The 25251-nt window shown below is 49.2% G+C and overlaps 2 protein-coding genes across 5 annotated transcripts in view; one reads left to right on the top strand and one right to left on the bottom strand.

Annotated features, from left to right (window-relative positions):
* The window catches only part of TDRP (testis development related protein), a 43041-nt gene extending 31209 nt beyond the window's left edge, over positions 1 to 11832 (top strand). Inside the window, exons 2-3 of the mRNA XM_068977395.1 lie at positions 7963 to 8066; positions 9378 to 11832. Coding sequence (XP_068833496.1) covers positions 7963 to 8066; positions 9378 to 9723 — 450 coding nt within the window. The 3' untranslated portion in view covers positions 9724 to 11832. The remainder of the gene's footprint in view (positions 1 to 7962; positions 8067 to 9377) is intronic.
* A 4659-nt stretch (positions 11833 to 16491) lies between these two features.
* The window catches only part of FBXO25 (F-box protein 25), a 28057-nt gene continuing 19297 nt past the window's right edge, over positions 16492 to 25251 (bottom strand). For 2 of the 4 annotated variants that reach the window (XM_068973976.1, XM_068973985.1), the window contains exons 7-10: positions 23805 to 23989; positions 22695 to 22877; positions 21417 to 21560; positions 16492 to 17150 (exon numbers count right to left, since the gene is read on the bottom strand). In XM_068973976.1, coding sequence (XP_068830077.1) covers positions 17061 to 17150; positions 21417 to 21560; positions 22695 to 22877; positions 23805 to 23989 — 602 coding nt within the window. In that variant the 3' untranslated portion in view covers positions 16492 to 17060. Of the gene's footprint in view, positions 17151 to 17744; positions 17772 to 21416; positions 21561 to 22694; positions 22878 to 23804; positions 23990 to 25251 lie in introns of all 4 variants that reach the window. The other 2 variants (XM_068974006.1, XM_068973995.1) reach the window with 2 other exon arrangements.

Here is a 25251-nt window from a genome sequence, read left to right as displayed (position 1 = left end):
AAGATGTAAGTTTATTTTCTTTATTGATTGTTATTTCCAGCTCTTACATATACCCATCAATCTTTTTAAGTTTATTTTTGCAGTAGTAACTTAGAATACTGTCGTGACCTGTAATCACTGGCTTCCTTTGGTCTGAGTTTTATGTTTGTTTTGTTTGTCTTATATGTTTGTTTATGCAGTTTGAAATTCCTCTGTTTTGACACTTAGAACAAATTAGGTTAGGTTCTTACTACTATTTTCAGTTGTATCATTGCAGATACTTAAAATTTTAGTATTGCTCTTGAGTATATGGTTGGTATATACAGTTAACGACCAGCTTGTCATCTCACTGTGGGAGTGGAGAATGGAACCTAAATTTCTGGTAGGCTTGTGGACCGTTCTGAGGGGCACCTTGTGGGCGCTCCACCAGCTTCCCTTCCTGCTCCACCCACTGCCGCCGGCTCACTGGCACCCCTTCTGACTGTGAGAGCTCAGCGGCTTGCCTTTGAGGCCACAGCCAAGCTGGCCTTTTCTTGGGACAGAGGCCCGTGGTGGTGCTGGTGGTGCCATTGGCTCAAGAGGGAGGTGCAAACAGCCCAGCACCCAGTGCAAAGGTGGGGCTCCAGCCCTCCCCCTTCGGCAGGGCCCCAGAGCTGCCCCCTGCTCACAGGAAGCAGGAAGGCCAGCCGGAGGAGAGCAGGATCCAGTGCCCCAGGTGCCCTCGGGCTCAGGGCCCTCCTGACTGTGCTGCTCCCTGGCGGCCACTTCCTTCTAGGGCTGCCCCCCGGAGGGCATACACTGCACCGCATGAAGTCTGGGCTCTGAGAAGAGCTGTGTTTGCTTTCTCTCTACCTAAGCCTTGTTGATGTATTGGTTATCTGATAATGTTGGGTTTTGTCAGCTTTTTATTCCCATTGCTGTGACTGCAGAGGGTATTCAGAGGCTGCAGGAAGTAGGGGGAGCAGATGGAATTTTCCTTTGGCTTCTCGCAACAGGTTAAGTTCATCTGTCTAAAATATTTCTAGCAAAAAACCCCACATATTTTGGATTTTGGTTGGCAAAGTGAAGGCCTGTGTTTCTTCATCAGGATTGCTTTTTCTAGTTTCTTTGTGGCACCTTTGTGTTCATGGGATCAGGCTGCTGTAACATAACACCAGGGACTGGGGTTCACAGGGCTCTGGTGAGACCAGCAGGACACTTCCTGCTGGGCTGCGTCCCATCCCATCGCCGGGCTCCACCTGCAGGGCCTGATCAACCCCCTCACCCCCACATACCATCACGTCCCAGGATTTCAGCAGGGGAATCCTAGGGAGAGACATCCATTTAGACCATTGCTTTCGATGAGCCAAAGACCAACGTTTCTCCTTTGGCAGGCCCTCTGCCCCCAGAGTTTACCTGTTATTAAAGCCATCGAGCACTCAGAGGCCAGTGTGCATTCACATGGACAGTTAACCCTCCTGCTGGATGGGTCCTTTCCAGCACTTGGCAGACCTGCTACCCAGTTTGCACTGAGGAAGGTTGTAGTGGGCAGTGTGTAGAGGCTCTGATTTCAGCTCCATAAGTGGGCCACATGTATAAATGATGTTTGTTTTCATCAGGCCTACAAGATTATGTGAAGGTTGTGATTTATACTAGTTACATAAATTAAGTCATCATTTAAGGTTAATTTTTATTTCGGCTAAACAGTTTGTTAAAAAATTTGGTGTGGAAAGGAAAAATTTGCTTTTCCCCGCTGTAATTCTACTCTGAATAAGTAACTGCCACAATTAATTACCACTACAGTTAGCCACTTAGTTTTCAAATTGCTCTTAAGAGGACATAAAGTGGAAGTTTTTTAATGCAGTTTAAAAACTCTGAATGAATGTATTAGTTTGGTTCCCCAATGTGCAAAGCAGATGACAAGTTGTTTTGTTTTACGTCTCATCACTGTCTCTGAATAGCTTCTGGTGTGTTTGATTCTAAATGCACCAAGATCTCTGTGTTCGCTTCCTGAGACAGTGAAGCACAAAGAAGTCAGGGACCTGCAGTGTAGGTGGGCAGTGCTTGCAGTGAACTGGGAATATAGAGGGCCGAGTTCTTGCGGGAGACTGGGCGTGTAGACAGCCAAGTGCTCCCGAAGAACCGGGAGTGTAGAGGGCTGAATGCTCACAGGGAACCAGGCGTGCAGGCGGCTGAGTGCTCACGGGGCAGCCAAGCACTGGCCTTCTCCCCCCTGAGGTGCTGGGTGCTGACAAGGTGGTGCCCAAGCAGGTGCAGAGACCCACCCACCTCTCTGGGGACAGTGCCTGCTACCCTGTTCCTTCTGGAAATCTCAGTTCACACCTCATGTGGTAAATAGATCTGCTGGGGACTTTTTACCAGCTTCAAGACTCTTAATAACACTTCCAGACTGCACCCCAAAGCTAAACAAGAGAAAGAAAACCAAAGGAAAAAAGGGCATGTTACCGAGCAGACAGTGTCCTAGGCAGCAGGGCGTGCAGAGCTGCTGGGTGCTGTCTGTGACAGAAGATCCAAGTCCTTTCAGGCCCAGAGCCCACCCTTCTCTCTGGTCCAGAACCAGAAGGCTCGCCTGACAGGGTCTCCTCCTGAGACACCCAGGCTGAAGACCTAGTCACATGACTGGCTTCTCCCACATACTCGGAGAGCCTTCCCAGGTCAAAAGGTTCTGTTTTGTTTTGCCCATTTTCCTACTAGGTCGTTTGATTTTTTTTTTAATTGTTCTATAAAACTCTTTATATTGAAGACATTAGGTTTTTATCATTATACATTACAATCTTTCCTAGCAAAGTAGCTTGTCTTTTTGTTTTCAAATTCAGGAAGAACTGTGAAGTTTATAATTAAAAGAAGAGTACCCATTTCTCCCCTCCCCACCATGAATTCTGCTCTCAGAAGTTACCACTGTTAATGTTGAAGCTCTTTCACAAGATACTTGCGAGCAGGTTTGCAAGCTCAGTGCCTGTCTCACGTTGCAGTGGGACCCTGTGGAAAGTGGTCTCCCTAGAGACTGAGCCCTGTGCCTGTGAACTGTTTGCTCTTTGCTACTGTGTTTCAGAGGAGGGTGCTATTCAGAGCAGTCTTTCTGTTGCATAAGAGAGATGTTTCCCAGGGGGCAGGGTGAGGTGTGTTTTATTAGACTTGTTAGATTTCTGGGTACACACTTGCCTGCCCTCAGACCCTGGAAGACACCACTCATCACGGCCTCTGTTGTGGGTCAGACATCTGCTGACATCTGAGGCTGCATTGCTGGACATGTCCCTCTCTGCAGTGTCCAGGCGGGCACTGTCCTCCAGTGGCTGAGAGCTGTGGTCTCCACAGTGGGGAGCTTTGTTCTGAACTGGGGGCTGCTTCTCGTGGCCACTGCGCATTGATTTTCTCACGAAACTCCTCTTAACTGCATTCATATCTTGAGTGTCTTAGCTCTGCCCTGCATCGGTTCCTATCTGGTGACTTTCCCTGTTCTCCTCCTCCCAGAAAACTCAGTATCTGCCTGGCAACACCTCATGCTCTTTCTGCCCACCATCTGTCGTTTAGTTTCGTGGGGCCGCCTCCTCCCGTGGCCAGTCCACCACTCCAGGTTGCCCTGTTTCCTGCTCCTTCTGGCAGGGACACGTGATCTAAGACTGAAAATGGACTGAAGGGGATGTGGTGGGTCTCATCTCTGCCTGCCACCCAGTTCTCCAGTTCACAGCTCTGGCTCCTCCCTCCAGAGGTCCTGTCTGCATATAATGTATGAACACAGGACATGTCAATATGCACACATGTACACAGATGTCACATGTAGAAAAAGTGAGCGTGCAAGTCCCCAGATATGCATGGACAGCTGGTAGCACGTTGGCGTCTAGCTGGTGGGCTTGGGTTAGTTAGTCCCCACAGCCCCTTCTGCCTGCCTAAATGAGGCCTCAGCTGACAGATGTTCAGGCCACCCCCTCAGGATTCCACAGTGCATTTTCCTGCTCATGCTTTTGGCACAAAGATGCACTTGGCTTTGAATCAGGAACCTCTCTCTTCTCTTCTAATAGCATGAATAATTGAGTTGACTGTCAGCTGATTTGCGTATTGAAAAGATACAAACATTGTTGCACAAGTGACCAAACAAACCAAGAACTCAAAGTTTAATTGGTGGTTGATCAGGAACATTTTTCACATTTCAGGACTACTACATGTATTTGTTACTGTTAGCAAACACAGTTGTAGCATCACACACTCTACAACTGCCTGTCTTCTTGTGCTCTGCTGCTGAGTCACTTTGATCTGTGCATTTGCACTGAGGAGCAGGTCTACAGCAGACCATTGTACAGTACTTAGTTTTCAGAGCAAGTCACGTGAAGCCTTAGCTGTTTCTCTTCTTAGTCTAAGGAGTTTCTGTAGAGTTTACTGCTGAGTTTCATCCTAACAGATTAAAAGGGTCAGCTGGATGAATGCAGAGCCCCCATCTGGGGAGCAGAGTGATAATCAATTGTAATCTCACAGTAACTTCTAATGATCCTTATATTTACATATCAATTGTAATATTTCTTTCTTTTAGAATTTTGTTGAGTTGGTTCTTTGTTTTCCTTGGTGAGTCTAGCTAAAGGTTTGTCAATTTTGTTTATGTTTTCAAAGAACCAACTCTTACTTTTATAAATCTTTTCTGTCATTTCCTTGTTCTGTTTCTCCTCTTTGTCACTCTGTTTTACTAACTTTGTGCTCAGTTTGTTCTTTTTCTCATTGCTTAAGGCATAGAGTTATGTTATTCAGGATCGTTATTTTGTCTTGTGAACTTCTTTCTTAGAACTGCTTTTGTTGCATCTTGTAAGTTTTAGTATGTTGTGTGTGTGGTTTTTTTTGTTTTTTTTTGTCTGTCTCAAGATACAGTTTTATTTCCTCTTTGATGTTGTTCAGGAGAGTACTGTTTAGTTTGCATGTATTCATGCAGTTTCCACTTTTCCTCCTCTGATGGTATATTGTGCAGTCAAAAAAGATACTATGCTTACAGTCTCCTAAATTTGCTCAGACTTGTTTTGTGGCCTAATATATAGTCTATCATAGGAAAGGTTCCACGTGTGCTTAAAAGAATGTGTATTTTGCAGTCACATTATAGAATATTCTATATGTGTTTGTGAGGTTCCTTTCATCTGTAATGTTGTTCAGACTGTTTCCATATTGATTCTCTGTCTGATCTGTATCCATTGTTGAGAGTGTGGTATTAAATTCCCTAGCTATTATTGTACTGCAGTTTCTCTTTTTAGCTGTTAGTAGTAGCTGTTTTGGCTGCACCATGCAGTTTGTGGGATCTTAGTTCCCCAACGAGGGATCATACCCAGGCCCTCAACAGTGAAAAGGCTAGGTCCTAACCACTGGACCACCAGGGAATTCTGTTAATTTCTGCTTTATACATTGATGTGTTCCAGTGTAGGGTGCATAAATATTTAACAACTGGATCTTCTTGATAGAACTGACCCCTTTATCATTATATAGTGACCTTCTTTGTCCCCCTTCACCATTTGTAAAGTCTGCTTTGTGTTACATAAGTATAGCCATCCCTGCTGGTTTTGGGTCACCATTTGCTTCAAGTTAGTTTTACATCCATTCACTCAGGCTATATGTGTGTCTTTAAAGCTAAAGTGAGTCTCTTTGTAGGAAGCCTATAGTTGGGTCTTGTTAACCCATTACAGTTTACATATATTTTTGTGTATCCAAGGACAGATTACTGTAGTTGGAATTATTTTTAGTACTTTTTTCCTACTTTTAAATTAGAATTATAAGTGATTTATGCACCACCATTACTGTATTACACTCTTGAGTATAAATTTGCCTGTACTAGTGAGTTTTACTCTAGCTTCTTGTTTATTTTCACTCACAGAACTCCTTTAAGCATTTTTTGTTAGCCAGGTCTAGTGCTGACAAACTCCCTCCACTTTTGTTTGTTTGGGAGAGTCTTTATCTCCCCTCATTTCTGAACAGTTTTGCTGATATAGAAATCTTGGTTGATAGGTTTTTTTTCTTTTGTTATAATATCCTATGGTAATTATAATTCAGTAAGTAAATTAAGAAAATGTTTAGTAGTTTAAAAATGGCACCCCACTCCAGTACTCTTGCCTGGAAAATCCCATGGGCCGAGGAGCCTGGCAGGCTGCAGTCCATGGGGTCGTGAAGAGTCGGACATGACTGAGCGACTTCCCTTTCACTTTTCACTTTCTCATTGGAGAAGGAAATGGCAACCCACTCCAGTGTTCTTGCCTGGAGAGTCCCAGGGACGGGGGAGCCTGGTGGGCTGCCGTCTATGGGGTCGCAGAGTCGGACACGACGGAAGTGACTGTAGTAGTAGTATATCATCTCATCCTCTCCTGGCCTGACAAGTTTCTCGAGAAATCTCTCCATATTGGGGTGAAGGGTTCCTTCGTATGTAACTAGTCTCTTTCACTACTTTCAAAATTCTTTGTCTTTGAACAATTTAATTATGTGTCTCAGTGTCGATCTACTTGGGTTCGACTTATCTGGGGTCCTTTGGTCTCATGGATCTGGATATCCATTTCTCCCCCCAGGTTTGAGACATTTTCAGCCCTTATTGTTTTAAGTATACTTTCTGTCCCTTTCTCTTTTATTCTGTAATTCCAGCAGCGTAGATACTGTTTCTCCCGATTGTGCTCCACAAGTCCCTGTGACTGTCTTCATTCTTTCTTCTCTTACTGGATAATTTCAGATGTCTTTGTATCTGTGCATTGTCAAGGCTAGTTTTGACCCTCTCTATTAAAATTTTTGTTTTGTGATTATGTTTTTAAGATTTTTCTTTATGGTTCCTATTTGTTTGTTCCATGTGGTGTTTTCCTAATTTCATTTAGTTATCTTTGTGTTGTTGTGGCTCACTAAACTTCAGTAGGGTTATTTTGAATTCTCTGATAGTTCATAGGTACCACATTTCTTTAGGGTCAGTTGTTGAAATTTTATTAGCTCCCTTAGGTGCCATGAAATTAAAAGAAGTTTACTCCTTGGAAGAAAAGTTATGACCAAGCTAGACAGCATATTAAAAAGCAGAGACGTTCCTTTGCTAACAAAGGTCCATCTAGTCAAGGCTATGGTTTTTCCAGTGGTCATGTATGGATGTGAGAGTTGGACTATAAAGAAAGCTGAGCACCGAAGAATTGATGCTTTTGAACTGTGTTGTTGGAGAAGACTCTTGAGAGTCCCTTGGACTGCAAGGAGATCCAACCAGTCCATCCTAATGGAGATCAGTCCTGGGTGTTCATCAGTAGGACTGATGTGGAAGCTGAAACTCCAGTACTTTGGCTACCTGATGCAAAGAGCTGACTCACTTGAAAAGACCCTGATGCTGGGAGGGATTGGGGGCAGGAGAAGGGGACGACAGAGGATGAGATGGCTGGATGTCATCACTGACTTGACGGACATGAGTTTGGGTGAACTCCGGGAGTTGGTGATGGACAGGGAGGCCTGGTGTGCTGCATTCCATGGGGTCTCAGAGTCAGATACAACTGAGGACTGAACTAGGTGGTATCACATTTGTCTGCTGTTTTGTGATTTCAGGCTCCAGAGCCATCAGAGTGACTCTAGGCAAAGGCACTTGACAGGAGAGCCCTGCAGATGCGCTTCCTTTTCTCCATCCCTTATTACTCTATTTCTTCGAATCTAAGGTGCCAGGCGTTAATTATATCCTGATTTCAGAAATGAAAAAGTAACAAAATCATTTCTAAGACTCTACAAAATGTGTGGTGGTGCAGCCTCCCTACCCCTCAGCACCCCTCCACCCTCGGCTGGGAGCCCCATCAACCTGATGTGGTTTGGCTGAAGTTACTAAACGCGGGTGACTGTCTTCAGCCACATGGAGACTGCCCGCGGCTGATGGCTGAACTCACTGTGCAGACACACAGATAAGGCAACGTGGGCCAGCTTCTCCGCTGAAGTGTCAGTTTCACGATCACTGGGTGACTCGACTGTGACCTGTGTATTCACTGCATCAGGTCTGATCTTCTCTTAACCTTCCATTAGGTTCCAGGAGCGAGTTTCCGAGGCTGGAAAGAAGTGACTTCTCTATTTAACAAGGATGACGAGCAGCAGCTGCTGGAAGGGCGAAAATCCCCCAAGTCCAGAGCGTGAGTAGCCGCTGTCAGGGGAGCAGGTATTCCAGAGACAGAGGGCAGGGCCATGAGAGGGGACAAGAGGGGCTTCCTGCCCTGTGAGGAGATGGAAATGAGTTGTTCTAAGTATAAGCACTTTGAAAGACTATGGGAAAATGGAAAAAAATTTTTAAAAGTTTCTCAGACCAGCTCTTGAACTTCCAGCTGTAAACTGAACTTACAAGCCTTAAAGCAGATGGTAGCCACATGTTTAAGGTGGGCAGGTGGCAGTTGTTCTAGAGAGTCAAGGAAAAACCCAGTTAAAAATGCAAAGATTGCCTGTAAACTGTACTTACGTGCTGACAATGCTGCTAGTTAAATATTTTGAATTTAAAAAATATATATTTAGGGAATTCCCTGGTAGTCCAGTGGTTAAAACTTGGTGCTTTCACTGCTGTGGGCCTGAGTTTGATCCCTGGTGGGTGAACTAACATCTCACAAGCCATGTGACATGGCCAACAAAAAAATGTACTTAAAGATGAAAATATAAATTTAAATTTGAAAATATAAATGGTGTTGCCAACAGCGGGTGAATCCTGGGGAATCTGTCCATAGAGAGGCTTCTCCGTGGACAGGGCACCTTAGCAGCACTCAGGACCCATCAGAGCCATCCAGTCCTCCCCCTCCTCTGACCACGTGATCGTGACCTCCCCACCCTCTCTTTGAGGACTGTGTCAGTCAGTCCTCTGGGCTGTCTGGGTGGCAGCTAACAAGCCAGCGTCTCCTAGGGGCCTTGAACCTGTGTGTGTTCTGCCCCTCAGTCCAGTTAAACAGGACTTGGAAGGTTGGGCCTATGTTCTGGGGATGCTCTCCGCAGCCAGGCCAGGGGACCCGTGGCCAGGGTGCTGTGTCGTTTGTGGGGACCCACCTCCAGTTGGCTACATTTTCCTCAGGGCACACAGTGCTCTGAGCTCGGAACATCTGAGGCTGCAGCTGAATAAGCCTGTGGCAAACCGACTTGGTACAGGGAATAATCTCTGTTTCTGAATCTGGGATCTGGGGCTTCTTTCTCACATATTTTCAGAGACAAGCTCGACCTTCTGTGTTCCTTGAGACAGCTTGCTTTTCTGTCTTCTCCTTGAGGCTGACTTTGCTTGATTTTTTGCCAAGTGGTGGTACCTTAAATATGGCATTCACAAATTTTATTAATCACATGTACTCACTGATTTTTCCATATTAAAATTCAGGTTTTACATATCTATCTGTTTGAGTTTATTTATAAAATAAATACAGCTTGACATCCTAGGATGACTGATCACCAACACTTAACTCTTTCGTCTCCTGTAGCACTAACTTACGATTAAAAGAAGAGTTGAAGACAGAGAAGAAGTCTGGATTTTGGGACAATTTGGTTTTGAAACAGAACATACAGTCTAAGAAACCAGATGAGATTGAAGGTTGGGAACCTCCGAAACTTGCCCTTGAAGATGTGGCAGCAGACTCGGGCGGCCCTTCGAGTGACCGTGAGTCTCGGCCGGGCTGGCCGGAGGACACCAAGGGCTCCACCAGGTACACCAGCCTGGCCGCCGCAGGGAGCAGCTCGCGCTGGAGCCTCAGGTCGGCCGGAAAGCTGGTCAGCATCCGCCGGCAGAGCAGAGGCCACCTGACGGATGACTGGGAGGAGCTGGAGTGACCGTCCAGCCCGCACATGTCCTCACACCAAAATCTGCCTGACCGTGCACCTCTGACTCTCATCTCCTTCGCATTCCTAGAGCCTGCGGTATCGTGGTGTTTATTAGTGTAGTGTCCCGCCTGGTCTTTCCCAGATGAAAACCACAGAGGACCTGCTCTGTGCTGTTTCACTTGGCTTTCCTCTTCAAATGCCAAGTGAGGAAATTCCAGGAGTCCTGTGAGTCCTCAGTGGACACGCACAGGGTCCACCTGTCATCCGTGTGCCGCTGACCTTAGATGGGAAGTTCACCGCAGTGGGGATTTGCTTTTTGCCACAAAGCTGTCTTTCTGTGTCCTGAGTTGCGGTTCTGTGTTCTGCGACCCGATCCCTGTCTCTGCATGTAGCACACACCTGTATTCTACGACACAAGAATGTAGCGGCCACACACTTCTTTTCTGTTGTCAGAAACCTGCAATCCAGGTGTAACGTGAATCTTCCAAAGGTCGCGTCAGTCACACTGTGCTAGCTGTCCATTTGTATTAAACCGTAAAATATGCAAGCAGATTAAATGCTGGAGACGGGAAGGCTGTATCCGATCCCCAGAAATACACTGTCTGCAAACACTGCTTCACCTCCCACAAGCAGATTAGATGGTGACAGTGTTCCCATCTTGAGGTTCCTGAACTTCTAAATACTGATGTTTCTTTTCTTCTAAAGTTTGTTCTCTTATTTTGATTGCAGACTAAAGAATGCTATAAAGCATGGATCAGTTTTAATAACTTGACACTTAAATTTGTTTGGAAAATATTAACTTGCTTATTAAGAGTTGAAATTGTAGGTAAAATGCTGAAAGTGCCTCTTTTCTGTAACACCCAGGGTTTTGTTTTTTCCAAATGAGACTGTTGGACCCTGAGAAGCTGTGTGTTGTGCCTGGTTCAGGAGCGTCACTGAACATCTCTTGTGTCTCTGAACTTGCTCATTGTCTCCTTGACAGGTGGGCCCCAGGTCAGGTACACAGCACGCATGTCCTCAGCAAGACAGACCTGACCCACAGGAGGACCACGTGTCTCTGAGGTCAGAACAGGTATAGGAGTTTTTGATTAAAAAGAAAAACCTCCAGTTACACTGTGCATTCCTCTCTTGTGAAAGCCACTGTCTTCAAGGTATTCAGTGAGCAGTTCTGTGCTGTTCCACACTAGGGGTGTCCTTCAGCATTTCTGTGGACTCCAAGGGGTGAAGGGGGTGACAGAGTGCCTGCCTGTCACCTGCCATTTCTCAGTCGGTCAGTCTGTGTACACCCTGTCATCTAACTACCAGCCGTCTAGCCACAATCAACATGTGTCAGCTAACCATCTGTGTCTGTCGTCTGTGTAGCGTCTGTCAAAATCACCGATGTCCTTCTCTTTCTAATAGACAAGTTTACTTCACCGAGCCTTGAAAGGGGGACATGTGAGTGGTGGTAAAATCCTGTTTGTGTTAGAACCTTGAAGTGGTTAATAGCGGAGTTGAAAACCGTGTTTCCTCAGGTAAACAGTTCAGCTCATTGACTGGAGTCCTTCTCCCTAGAGACACTTGCTGTGACTGAGATGAGCTGTCTGAAGCAGGAGCTTCAGGCTCATCTTGGGCTAATCCTGTGATGAGGTGCAGGGAAGGGACTTGTGTGTTTGAGGTTCTGGGCAGAGTGCTCGGGGTGGGGGCAGGTGGGACAGCCTCCAGCTCGGGGAGCCCGTGCCGGTGTGCTGCGATGCTAAGTGCCTGTGATCCCCTTGGGGACACACGTGATGCACAGCTGGCAGAACGGCCCCTCATGCCCCTCATTCCTCACAACCGAATGCAAGCCAGACTGGGGTTGGATTATGCACGTGAATACTTATCTACAAACGTTAATGTAAAAATGAATTTTTCTTCTGTTGTATCTGATTAAAATAACTCTGTGGATTTTAATATAAATATTTATTGGTGTGCTTTGGGGGAAAGGTATTTTTTTCTTGATGGAATTTACCAAAGCAACTTTATTTTGTTCACTGGCTGATGAGAGAGCGGGTCTAAATTCTGTAAACTGCACAGCTTCTCTGAAGAGTGACATGTCTGCTCTTTTGCCTATTGTTTTGTCATTAACAGGAAAGTGATTGGTTTTAAAGGAAGTTGAATTCATCCATAATGCTGAAGTTTTTTAGAATAAAAACATGGTTTATATCCTGTTAGTTTGCACAGTTATTGACATCTGCCTCTGACGACTTAGAGCTGATGACATCTTCTCAACACTTTCAGTGTCTTTCAAGATGCCAACGAAATATGTAGATTCATGGATAAATGACCAACTTCAGCCTCAGTCATCAGGATGTAGCTTTTACATGAACAGCCTTCAGACGCTGTTTATAGTAGTAGGCACTGCCAGCTATGGGGTCGCACAGAGTCAGACATGACTGAAGCGAGTTAGCAGCAGCAGCAGCAGCAGAGCCCCATGTCTGAGCCACCCACCCTGGGCCCTGCTTTTTTCCAGTCACTTGAAGGGGAGCCTGAAGCAAGCCTCCCCTTCAGCCGCCAGCCTGAGTAGGTTCTTTCATCATTTTTTAACATTTCAACTCTTCTTTCCAAACAGTGGCCTCTTGGTGAGAAACCCTGACTCCCGTTAGGACCTGGGTAGCACCTGCGGTGCTGCCTCGAGCCAGGTGGTAAGCACGCGTCCCACCAGCTTCCTTCCCAGTGGTGTGTGTCCCGGGCAGCCTTGTCCTCGCCATCCTCGTGGCCTGTGCCCTCCCCCAGGTCCTGCTCCGCACCTTCCCCTGGGGGCCTGCGGCTCTATGGTAGCCTCAGACCCCGACCCTGGGGTTCTCACTCACTTCACCAGATGCTCCAACTCTTGTGCAGGCAAAGGGCCTTCTCTTCTCTCTGCCCAGTTTACTTCTAGCCATTTAGGTTCTTTCCAGATTTTATGGTTAAGTCTCAATTGATACTTGACCGAACAAAAGATAGGCAGGACACTATTTATAGTAAGCTTTAAGACAGGAACTGGCTAAAATTTTTGTAAGTGATGAAATAGCCCACAGGGGGTGCAGATGGTGCTGAGTGACTGACCAAGGCAGTGGCTGCCACTTGCTGTCTGGCAGAAGTGTGCTTCTGGTGGTAGGTGTGAGGCAAGGAACCCTCTGAGGGGCTTCCATGGCACCATGCCCCAAAGACAGATACCACCACTTCTTGTAGCTGCTGCTTCACCATGAGGGGCCTGCATGTGATGCTGTCGTGGTGAGTGCACGTCCCCAGAGCTGTGTCCTGTAGTTTGTAAGTGTGCTGCGTCCCGGCCCGGCCCAGCCCAGCCCAGTTGGTGCTGGCCAGCTGCCAGACTGTTCAGCCAGCTGAATGCACTTAAGTTTTCAGAAAAAGCACTTCTCTAAATGTCTTTCAGTTCATACTGTGAAGCGTCTGTGCCCCCAAAGGACACAATCAATAGAGTAAAAAAGGCAACCTAGGGAACCAGAACGTTTTTAAGTCATCTGGCTGATAAGGGCTTAGGGGGAATCAGAACGTTTCTAAGTCATCTGGCTGATAAGGGCTTAGGGGGAATCAGAACGTTTCTAAGTCATCTGGCTGATAAGGGCTTAGGGGGAATCAGAACGTTTCTAAATCATCTGGCTGATAAGGGCTTAAGGGTCCAGAGCTGTAGTAGCTCCTTCTCCATTCAACAACAAAGCCACATACAGCTCAATGAAAAGGCAGGCAAGCTCTTGAGCAAGCATAGGAAAAGATGCTTCATCACTCCTCGACAGAAATGCAAATCACAGCCACAACGAAATCACCGCCTCCCACCCACTTGGATGACAGCTATCAAACCAAAACCTCAACCCCATAACCTAACAAGTGTTGCGAGGACAAGGATGGTGAGAAATGGAACTATTCCACACTGTCAGAGGCAGCACCATTTTACATTCCCACCATGGAAAATAGTACAGTGGTTCTTCAAAATATTAAACGTGTATTTACCATACGGTCCTGCAGTTCCACTTGTGGGTATATCTCCAAAGAGAGATTTGTATAGCGTGTTCACAGCAGCTCCAAGTAAGGAGCACCTCCACACCAGCAGGTGATGAAGAAGCAGAAAGTGGAGGACAGGCAAGCCCACAAGGGAGGGAAAGCCTAAGCCACACTACAACGTGGATGAGACAGATGCTAAAAGATGCCAGTTCCGCAGTGTATCTTCAGCAGTCCAGTCCAGAGAAGCCAACTAAAACCGCCAAGTGCAAGGCTGGTTCCGCCAACAAGTTGACACGTGACCACCTCTGTGGATGCAGAAAGGGAACTCAACAAAACCCAACACCCCTTCATGTAAAATGCCCCCAACAACATGGGGCTGGAAGGGAGAACCTCACCCCAAGGCACCAAGAGACGCCCAGCTTGCAGCACACCCACAGGCGAAGGACAGACAGCCCCCAGGGACCGCCGTCCTCACCCATGGGGATCTGGCGGGAAAGCTGGCAAGGAAGGAAAAAAGGGTATCCTGCTGAAAGGAGTTGATAAGCCCCCTTCACGTGCAGACCTCACAATGTACATCTGCATCCAGGGAGTCTACAAACTACCACTAGATCTTTTTAGTGATTCCAGCCAAGTTCAGTTGACTCAGTCGTGTCTGACTCTTTGTGACCCCATGAACCACAGCAAGCCAGGCCTCCAACTCCAACATCACCAACTCCCGGAGTCCAGCCAGGGATGGGTGACTGGATGGGTGGACTCAGTGATGCCACTGAATCACTGAATTCAGTGATTCAATTCATCCATTGAATCAGTGATGCCATCCAACCATCTTGTCCTCTGTCGTCCCCTTCTCCTCCTGCTTTCAGTCTTTCCCAGCATCAGGGTCTTTTCAAATGAGTCAGCTCTTCGCATCAGGTGGCCAAAGTATTGGAGTTTCAGCTTCAAAAGCAGCAAAGAGGACTTCCCTGGTGGCTCAGACGGTAAAGCGTCTGGCTACCATGTGAGAGACGTGGGTTCAATCCCTGAGTAGGGAAGATCTCCTAGAGAAGGGAAGATTTCCTAGAGAAGGAAATGGCAACCCACTCCAGTACTCTTGCCTGGAAAATCCCACGGACGGAGGAGCCTGGTAGGCTACCATCCACGGGGTTGCAAAGAGTCAGACACGACTGAGCGACTTCACTTTCTTTCTTAAGAGGATACAGAATCAGTGTACAAACACCTTACGTCTTGTGTGTGTATGATTCTAAAAGTGGCATTTACAGCAAAACTAACACCAAACCCTTCAATACTGTCCCAAAAGGAGACGTGGTTGTGGATAGCCCTGACCACGCACAGCCAACCATGTGAAGCCCCGAAAGCAGCTCCTGTGTCGGCTGCAGAACCTACCGTGGCTCCTCCCGACTCACAAGTCACAACCCGGGTCAGAAAATGTACCTCAATGCCAAGGCGGACACCATGGATGTGCTGACGGTGCTTCCTGGGGGCAAGGCTTCCCACAGGGGTGCTGCGGGGCCCCTGCAGCTGTCCAGCGAGCACAGAAGGCATGCAGGTGCCACAGCACGGGCAGGGAACGACGCTCAGGAATGCCACAAAAAGCTGTGGCCCAGGACAGCCCCCCTCTTCCTGATCTATGCCATTCGATCATGGGGAAACGACTGGTTGGGGCCCAGGGACAGTGTGTTTGGTCTCTCTGCCCCTCCCCAACTGTACCCCAGTCACATCCCCGCCCACTGCTGGGAAGTCCTGCATGTGGGTTCCGGTCCAAGCATATCTACTGCCTGTGGAGATGGGCTGATTAATGGGGAACAGCTACACACGTCTCCCAAGACTTTTCATGTTGTTGAGGGGAAAGAACTCACTTTAGGAGGTTAATGTCTTCTTAAGAAATTAACACAAAAAGACCAACACCCCAAAAGTAAACACACACTAGGTAATTTGCCAAAAGTAAAACAGAACAGATAAAAGCGACCAGCAAGCATTCAGGAGAAACGCCCCCCCTCACAGCCTCTTCACACATCTGTCTTCAGGGGAGAAAGATGCCACCACCCACTGTCGCCACTGCCCTGGGAACGTCCCTGCAGGTTTCTGACTTGCTTCCTGGGCTCTGCTGCTTATTTGACATGAGGAGAGCATCATCAGATGGATGTAAGCACCTGTGCAGTGTTGCTGATCACAGAGTGATTCTTTCCAGCTGCATGGTACCGTGTCACCAATAAAAACCGTATTTCCACAAACTCTTGTGAAAAAAGAGCTGGCTATAAAATGAAAACAATATATATGCCATTGATGGTTTTATGAAAAGCTTCCACCTGATTCACACACAGGGAAACTATCATCTGACAACTAAGCTTAGTTTTGGCTGCACCAGTTCGGCACAGAATGTGTGCTGAAAGCATAGACTCTTTATTTACAAATACGCAAGACGGCACATTTCCACCTGCTAAGAAGAAGGAAGCCGAAGTGACTGGGCTCGGGTCCCGGACCCTGTTCATTTCTCCCTTGCATCTGCCGGGGCCATTCCAACGTGCTTTCTGGCAAGCACAGATATTCTGGGTGCCATGGTTGTGCACCAGTTTTATTCTCTTGTAAACCTTTATTTTCAAAGTTTTCTAAAACGTACATGCAATATTTTTAAATTATCTTTGAGAGGTTTCAATAAACGATTATCAAAATCATTGACACTACTTTTTTCAGTAAGATGCAAAACTGACAAAGTTAAAACAGGTAGACAAACATGATTTATTACTCTGCTAGAAGAGGATTCCAAGCAGTGGCCACACCAGGCTCCCCCCAGGTCAGGGTCCTGCCTGTCAGCGTTGGGCACGAGCCCAGGACCACAGCCCCAGACGCAGGCCCTTGTGGGTCTCAGCCATCTGCACAATTCACAACCCACTGCTGAGCATCCAGGAGACAGGCACATACTTCCCTGGATCCTTCTGTATCTGAGAAGACTCGTGCAGACACAACCAAAACAGTTAATATACATCTTAAGAAAAATAAATATTCTGTACAATGTCATTACAAGGATCAGTGATCTACCCCTCACCCCAATCACTACAAAATCGGAAAACCGTCATTTGCGTTAAGAGGCATAGTCTTCTTGGCTGTTGGTGTCAGTTCAGCACAGGATGTGGTGCTGAAAACACACTCTTTTTGAACCATATTTACAAATACACAAAGTTCCAAATTTTAATGTGCTTAGAAGAATTTTTTAAAGAGAGAAGCAGAAATGATTTTGCTGGGGTTCCTTGACCCTATTTCAAAGGTGGATTTTGCTGGGGTTCCCTGACCCGGCTTCAGAGGTGGAAGCCACAGGTGCCCCTGCCCACAGGCCCTTTTCACGTTGTCTCCAACGCAGGCTCCAGGTTATGGTGGGCCTGGCCAGGCCCTCAGTACTTGAAAAGGTCGATGAAGTGCTGCGGGGACACAGGCGTGAAGCAGCTGTCCGGGTCGGCGGCCGTGCAGGGGTGGCCCGAGTCCTGTGGGAGGGGCAGGGCATTACCGCACATGCCGGGAGGGAAGACAGCTCAGAAGTCACCAGGCATTCACTTAAATGCACCTGGACCCCACTGCACAGCTATGTGGACAGCAAGCAAGAATTAGGAACACGTGGCTGCTCAGCGGGGAGAGTTTCTGTGCCAGTGCATGGGGCACAGGCGGCCCTGAGTCAGGGGGCCAGGAGGAGCCCGCACTTCCCTCCTCCCCACCCCCACCCAGCTCTGGTCATCCTGCCCCCTCCCCCAGCGGTGGATCAGGATCCACTCTGGAACTGCTCTGGGCACCACCCCCACCATGTTCACACGAGGGCCCAGCACCACATCCCACAGCAGACACAACCAGGGCTCGCTTGTGTCAGCAGACAGAACAGCCTCAGGACCTGGGGGTGAGTTAGGCCAGTGTCTGGAGACGGGACTGCTCCCCCCAGCCAAGCCTACACCCCTGGTCTAAAGGCAGCTCGTGGGACCCCGATGGTGGCCAAGTAGGAAGGCCAGTCACACGTCAGCAGAGGCTGCGGCCTCACTGGCCCAGCCCCAGACAGGGGACGCGCACAGACGCAGGCAGAGAGGAGGTACCTCGAGTAATAAAGCAAGGCGGCAGTCCTGGAGGTGGCGGAGGAGGAGAGCAGTGAAGGGAGGAAAAAAGGGAAAACAGGGTTAGGAAGAGCCAGGCCACACCAAGACTCAGGCTGAACATGGATCACTTACGAAAACGACCAATGTCACTGGGCAGTGAAACCGAGGGGAGAGCTGCCCCCAAGGCCCCACGCAGCAGCCGGAAGCCATAGGACCCACAGGCTTCTGGGACCGACCTGGCTTCCACCTCCTCCAGTCTTGGGCCCACAGCTGGTGAGACAGCAGAGCTAAGTGACCGTCATGACTTCACTGAGAACACGCAGAGCAGCGGGTCATACTGGGAACGTTTCTAGCAGGTTTCCCTGAAGCCCACTCACTCCCTCTTTACAGTCTGAGTCAGTGGAATTAAGTGAACAATGTAGATTCCACGGGAGCCAGCTCCTTCCTGCTCACCCACGGTTTTCCACTCGAGGTCAGCAGCAACTTGGCGCTCTCGCCACCGGCTGGCTGCCCCCCGGCCCTCACCACAGCCCGGGGGTCCGCGGAGCTGGCTGTCAGCACAGGGTGGGACGAGCGGCCTCCCGGCTCCCGCTGCACACTGCAGTGTGGGCCTGGCAGTGGACACAGTCCCGATCCCCGCTGTTGACTGCATTCACTCTGTCTGGCTTCCAGCCCACTCCACACCTGGCTTTAGCTGAAGTTCCTGAAAATCAGCTAGAGGACGGGGTGAGCACAGTGGCCTCACAGGAAGGCCACCCCATGGAAGGTAGGAAGACCTGAGCTGGGTCTGTGTGCAACTCCAAGACCTCCTTTTACCTTGCCGACGTTCCCCTAAAGGCAAAGCAGAAAAACTGACAGTGTCCAGAGAGTGAAGCCAGGTCAGACAGGATGGCTTGGGGCAGCTGGGGTGGCGGCGTGAGCTCGGGGCAGAGCCCCAGCCTATGTGTGTGGAAGAAGACAGGTCCGGTGGGACGCGGGCAGCACAGCCACAGTGGGGTATCGCCCCACATGCGGCTGAGCACCATGAAGCCTCCACGCAGCTAGCCTGCCCTCACAGAGGCACCACGAAACTGGGCTGAGGCCTGCGTGGGCCAAGCTGTGTGTGGGGGTGCGGTGGCCAGCCGGGGGGCTTGCTCAGGAGCTGACACAAGCAGCAGGGTCCACCACAAATTCCAGACACTCGTCTTTTCCTTAAATTTCCACCCGTAGACTCAGAAGAAAGTGGAATGGCCTCTGGGAGAAAAAGCTGCCATGTGACCCCACAGATGGACAGAGACAGTCCCCACGGCTGCACAGACGTCAAGGCGCTCGGCCTTCAAGGCAAGACTGTGAACAACATTTCAGAGCCCAAAGGCCAGCAAGACACTCATTCTGAATTTTCATAAACAAAAGAATCTGTAAGCAAATTCTTCTGGAAACCCAAAAAATTACCTCTCAATTTTTAAAAATCCAGAACGCCCCTACTTCTTGATACTTCACCAGAACATTCTGTAAGTCAACACACAAAGCAGCGAGGGTGTTTCCCTGTTCACTACGTCAGAGACAGCGTTCTCAGATGGCCTGCCACATGCAAAGATGTGGACACGCCACTGCTCCCAGTGTCTCTGGAATAAGCCTTTGGCTCGGGGGAAGTGGCATACAGAGCAGTGACCAGATCATCTCATCCGCTGACTCGGCCCTCGAGCTGCCACATGTCTGGGACCACCCTCTGTGTGCTGTGGCAGACTGGTTCACCTCTGTCCCACTAGCACCCTGGCAAGACTGAGCGTGAGGTGCCCCTGGCCTGGAAGAACAGGTTCCACAGAACCACCACTGCAGCCATGCAACACCTTTCCTCTTGTTAACTGTGCAAAACAAGCCGTGCCAGACTCCAAAACAAGTCAGAAATAAAGTGGTCTCCGGCTGGCCCCCTGCAGCACCAGCAGTAAAGCCTTGTTAACACAGGGACTTCCACCGTACAACCACAGGGGTACAGGTGAAAAAAAAGCCCACGTTATCATGTATATAACCTGAAATGAAAACAATTTAAAGTAGTCATTTGTTTTTCAGCAGTTTAGAGTTTGCCTCATAATCTAGCCAACAAATTACAGATAAACAGAAAACAAAAAACAGCCACGGTGCTTCAGACCAGGCAGAAGACACATGGCCCCGTGGCCCCACGGGAGGACCCTGAGCAGCAGGGGCAGACGGCCTGTCACCCTTTTCCCCAGTGAAATTTCACAACGTTAACAAGTTCAGGCTCAAGGCAAACTACGGAAATGGCCTTTCTAAGAGGAGGTGAACAGAAGCACCCATACCTCCCCCAGAAAATTGTTTTTATCAGAGACTGGAGAGGAGAGGAAGGGACCAGAGAGGAAGAGGATGTGCCTGACAACTGCGGACACAGCTCAGTCTCCACAAGAACCAGACATGCTAAGCTCGGCTCAAAAAAAGAGGAGGAGCCTGGGCACTTTCATGGGCCTCTCCTCTGCTCCAGGGCTGTGCTATGAGGAAAGCCCCTGGAGGCACCATTGCTGGAGGTCCTGACAGTGGAGCAGAGGCCAAGTGTGGAAAATGGGGGTTGGGGGTGGCCTCCCTTGACTTCCAGAAGAGACGGGGATCCCGACCCTCCTCTCAGGCTGAGCCATGAGAACAGGGGGAAGCAGCCCGCCAGGATTCGGGCTGCAGCACAGTCAGCGTGCTCATGGCCAGGGACCACGTCATGCCCTACCATCCTACACCAGATGAGGTTCAGTGGCCCCAATTTCGGGTCCAACCACAGTTCTGATTTGGTGAACCTGCCGCTGGCCCCAGTCCCTGGTGAGACACCATCATATCATCACACTCTACACTCGGGTGGACAGTCCCTGGTGAGACGCCATCATGTCACCACACTCTATAATCAGGTGGACAGTCCCTGGTGAGACGCCATCATGTCATCACACGCTACACTGGGGTGGACAGTCCCTGGTGAGATACCATCATGTCATCACACTCTACACTCGGGTGGACATCCCTGCTGAGACGCCATCATGTCATCACACTCTATACCCAGATAGACATCCCTGGTGAGACCCCATCATGTCACCACACTCTATAATCAGGTGGACAGTCCCTGGTGAGACGCCATCATGTTGTCACACGCTATACTCGGGTGGACAGTCCCTGGTGAGATACCATCATGTCATCACACTCTACACTCGGGTGGACATCCCTGCTGAGACGCCATCATGTCATCACACTCTATACCCAGATAGACATCCCTGGTGAGATGCCATCATGTCAACACACGCTACACTCGGGTGGACAGTCCCTATTGAGACGCCATCATGTCATCACACGCTACCCTCGGGTGGACATCCCCGGTGAGACGCCATCATGTCATCACACTCTATACCCGGATGGACATCCCCAGTGAGACGCCATCATGTCATCACACGCTACACTCGGGTGGACAGTCCCCGGTGAGATGCCGTCATGTCATCACACTCTATACCCGGATAGACATCCCTGGTGAGATGCCATCATGTCATCACACTCTACCCTCGGGTGGACAGTCCCTATTGAGAAACCATCATGTCATCACACACTCTACGCTCGGGGCGACAGTCCCTGTTGGGACACCATCATGTCATCACTCACTACTCCCAGCTGGACGGTATGTCTCTCCAGCAGCACAGGTGCTATCCTTACCTTCCAGAAGAGGATGCTGCAATGCCGGCAGAAGTGCAAGGTGTCTCCGTACTGCTCCTTGGTGGGGTAGTGCTTCTGAAGTGCAAAATACATCAGCTTCCACTCCACATGGCCTTTTTCTGAAAGGATCAAGTGTCTACAAAACTAGACAAACAGACCTCTGTTCAGAAGCAGATGACTTTCATAGCAGCGTCATGTGCACAACAACTTTAAAAGGCCACACACTGCAGGAAACATTCAATTATCAGAAATTAAATTTGAGCTGAATCTATACAATGGAATACCATGCAGCTGTTCAACAGACTTAAAGATTTTTATCTAGAGTGATGTCCATGATGTCTATTAAGTTAAAAATAAGTTACATGTTATCGAGTGTGACAGGGACTGGTAACCAGAATGCAGAAAGTATCCAAATACAAAATGGGCAAAGGATTTGGAGACACACACAAACAGGCAGCAAGCACATGAAAAGATGCTCGGTGTCTTGGGCCCCAGAGATGGCAGGAGGTGGCACCTCACACCCTACGGGGCAGCAACCACACCCTCAGAGGAACAGGCATGGATGGGATGCTGGGCAGGCGGGCTTGGGCATGGCCAGGGGCTGCCCAACGCAGCAGCATCTTCATGGTTCCTCACAATGTTACCCTCCACTCGTGAGCCCCGTGCCCCCCAGGAGAAGGCGACCATGGTGGCCCTGCGGCCTGGCTGTGCCCGACCCTCACCCTCTGATTCAGGCAGGAACCTGCTTGCTGCCTCCACCACCTGACTTTCTCCTGGATAGGTATGTGACCCCTCAAGTCTGCGAGCCTGTGTCTGAGGAGTCACATGACATCTGGCCCTCCCTGGGGCCTCCCTGGGGCAAGACTGTCTGCTTTGGCCCTGCACGCTGCTGTGTGTGTCATGGGCACCCAGCTGGCGGTGCTGTGCTCCAGAAGCCACACAGCGCGGGGGTGGCAGGGAGGGGCAGCGATAAGTGGGAGACACACAGCATCCACCAGAACCCAAGGCTGGCCCCATCCTGGGAGGGCAAGGTGCAGGGAGCAGGTGCCTACCCGTGAGTCTCCGAGGGGACACACTGCCTGGAGAGGGGCCTCCAGTTACAGGAAAGACTAATGGCCCATCCTTGACAGGAAGAAACTGCCCGGTTCTGCTGCTCTGTTCTGGGTCATTTTTAAAATTATGGCTTTCTCCACATGAAAAGCAGGCTTTCCCATAGTGATTCTAGTCCACTCCCTGAAGCAGCCAGGCTCGGCCATCAGGGCCACAACCCCCACTCACCTGCTTCTCCCCAAAGTGGTACTGGCAGAGCTTCTTCCACAGCTGCCGGTCCTCGCTGAGCGCGGACAGTGTCGGGGTCACCTGACCCAAGGTGACGATGTCCCACCCATCCGAGAACCTGTACAGGATGTTGCTGAGCATGTGCACGGGAAGGTCGCTGAGTGTCAGGCCACTGTCCACCTGCTGGGATGGCCCGCACACTTACTCCAGCGGGAATGCGGGAGCACGTCGGTCACAGTGCCATCTCCCTCCTCCCCACTCCTGCCAGATGACACGCTGCAGCGACCCTGGCTGGACCTGGGGCCCCGGACACTGACACCCGAGTCCCAGAGTACACCGGGTGACGTGGCGTCAGTGCACACCAGGGACTCAGGGACAGTGGGACCTGGGGCACATGGCCTGGTCACGGTCTGGAAAGCAGACACCCCACATGTAAGTGTCTTACAGGTGAGTGGCCCTCTCAGCACAAGCCCCTGAGCATGGGAATGAGGCTGCCTGGACATGGAATGTCAGATCACCCCTGCTAACTGCAGGGCGTTAGCGAGGGAATCATCACTCCCTATAAATCTCGCATTTACATGAAAAATACATGGCCCAAGGTCACCTCTGAACCCAACCAGAGATAAACCAAACACAATCTAAGACACTTTGGTGAATGGGGTCAACATTTCTCTTGGTGAAACCAGTTATCAGAATAAACACAAAACATCCAAGACAGCAAGAAATGGAGATGAAAACACCAACCCCGAGAAGCAACAGCAGGTGAACAGAGTCACCACTATACGGTGCAGTCTTAATTTACCCAGTGTTATTCTAGTCTAAAATATCTAATCTGCTGTCAAGGTAAATTAATTTACCACCTCATCACCCATAGGACCAGCCGTTTTTAATAATTACCATCCCCACTGTCTTTCCAACGACACCTATAAGCCATTAAAGAGTCTTTTGGCCTGAATCCATCTTACGACAGTTTAATATGTATTCAGGAAATGTAAAGAGAAAGAAACCTTTGGAAAAGCTGTGATAGTCTTCCACGTACACTTAGAAGTAGCGATGGCTTCTGTGATGTAACAGCAGAGACTACTCACTTGCAGGCCAGAAAGCACATACCTCCGTCATCTGAAGATTCTGCAGCTGCTGCTGCCAGCGGAGAACGGTCTCCAATCGGCAAATCCAGATGTTGATGTTTCCCACCAGCACGGACTTCCCTACTCCTCGGATCAGAATGCACAGGGTGGAGCTGAGGTCTTGGAGAAGATCCTTGATCAGGCGAGGATTTTGGTGGTCACCGAGAACTGCAATAAACAAAAACGAAACAATGCAACGGTACAGGCAGCCCCCAACGGTACAGGCAGCCCCCAACGGTACAGGCAGCCCCCACTGTCAAAAATGACCTGCTTCCAGGCTTCCCTGGCGGCTCAGTGAAGGATCCATCTGCCAATGCAGGAGAGCCACGGGTTTGCTCCTGGATCCGGGAAGGTTCCACACGCCTCAGAGCAACTAAGCCTGTGAGCCACAACTATTCAGCCCATGCTCCAGAGCCTGGGAGCCGCAGCTGGTGAGCCCATGGGCTGCAGCTATTGAGGCCTGAGAGCCCGAGAGCCTGTGCTCGCCAACAGAAGTGACCGCGATGAGATGCCCACGCACCACGGCCAGAGAGGAGCCCCGCCCTCCGCAACCAGAGAAAAGCCCGTGCGGCAGCAGGGCCAGGCGCAGCCAAAAGTGACGGAGCAAGTGACTTTCAAATGGCCTGCTTCCACACCCACGGGCCTCTCAACAGACACCACAGGTAAACAGAGTGTGGCTTATACACACAGTGCAGTATCACTCAGCCTCAAACAGGGCAGAAATGCTGACATGCGTCACGTGAAACCCGAAGACCCTATGATAAGAACCAGTCACAAATGGACAAGCGTTGTTTGATGCTCCTGATATGAGGCCCTTGGAATAGTCAAATTCACAGAGCATGTAGATGGCGGGTGCTGGGGAGGCGGGATTAGTGTGTATGAGGACAGTGTGTCAGTTCTGCGGACAGCGTGTCACCACTGTGGTGGCCACAGCCGCAGTGACGCGTGTGTCAGTTCTGAGTTTAACGTGTCGCCGCTGTGCAGGCCACAGCTGCAGTGATGTGACTATGCTCAGTGCCACCGAGCTGTGTACTCGAGATGCACAGGGAAGATGGTATTTTATGTATATTTCACCACAAAAAGAAAATAATGATCTAATTTCACTGCATATCCAAAGTGGCATCATTTTTGAGATATCACAAGTATGATGAGATTCAAAAACTTCCAAATGCTGTCTAATAGTGTATTTGTGGTTGAGTCTACAATTTTGTCTTTAAAACCATCTCTACTTTCTTTTATACTTAATCATAAATAGAACTGATAGTTAAAATGGCACATATATGCATAAATGCTTAGAGTTCCATTTATTATTGGCCATTAACTAATCAAGACAAACATTAAGTTAAAAAGAAAATTACAGGCTTATCTGATGCATAAGAATTAAGTCACAACCTTGCTAATTACAGAATCACTATATAGCAAAAGTGAGC

This window comes from Capricornis sumatraensis, chromosome 1 (assembly GCF_032405125.1).
Source record: "Capricornis sumatraensis isolate serow.1 chromosome 1, serow.2, whole genome shotgun sequence".
Lineage (NCBI taxonomy): Eukaryota > Metazoa > Chordata > Mammalia > Artiodactyla > Bovidae > Capricornis > Capricornis sumatraensis.
The sequence above is the reverse complement of the archived record's forward strand: the minus strand, read 5'-3'. Positions and strand labels throughout refer to the sequence as shown.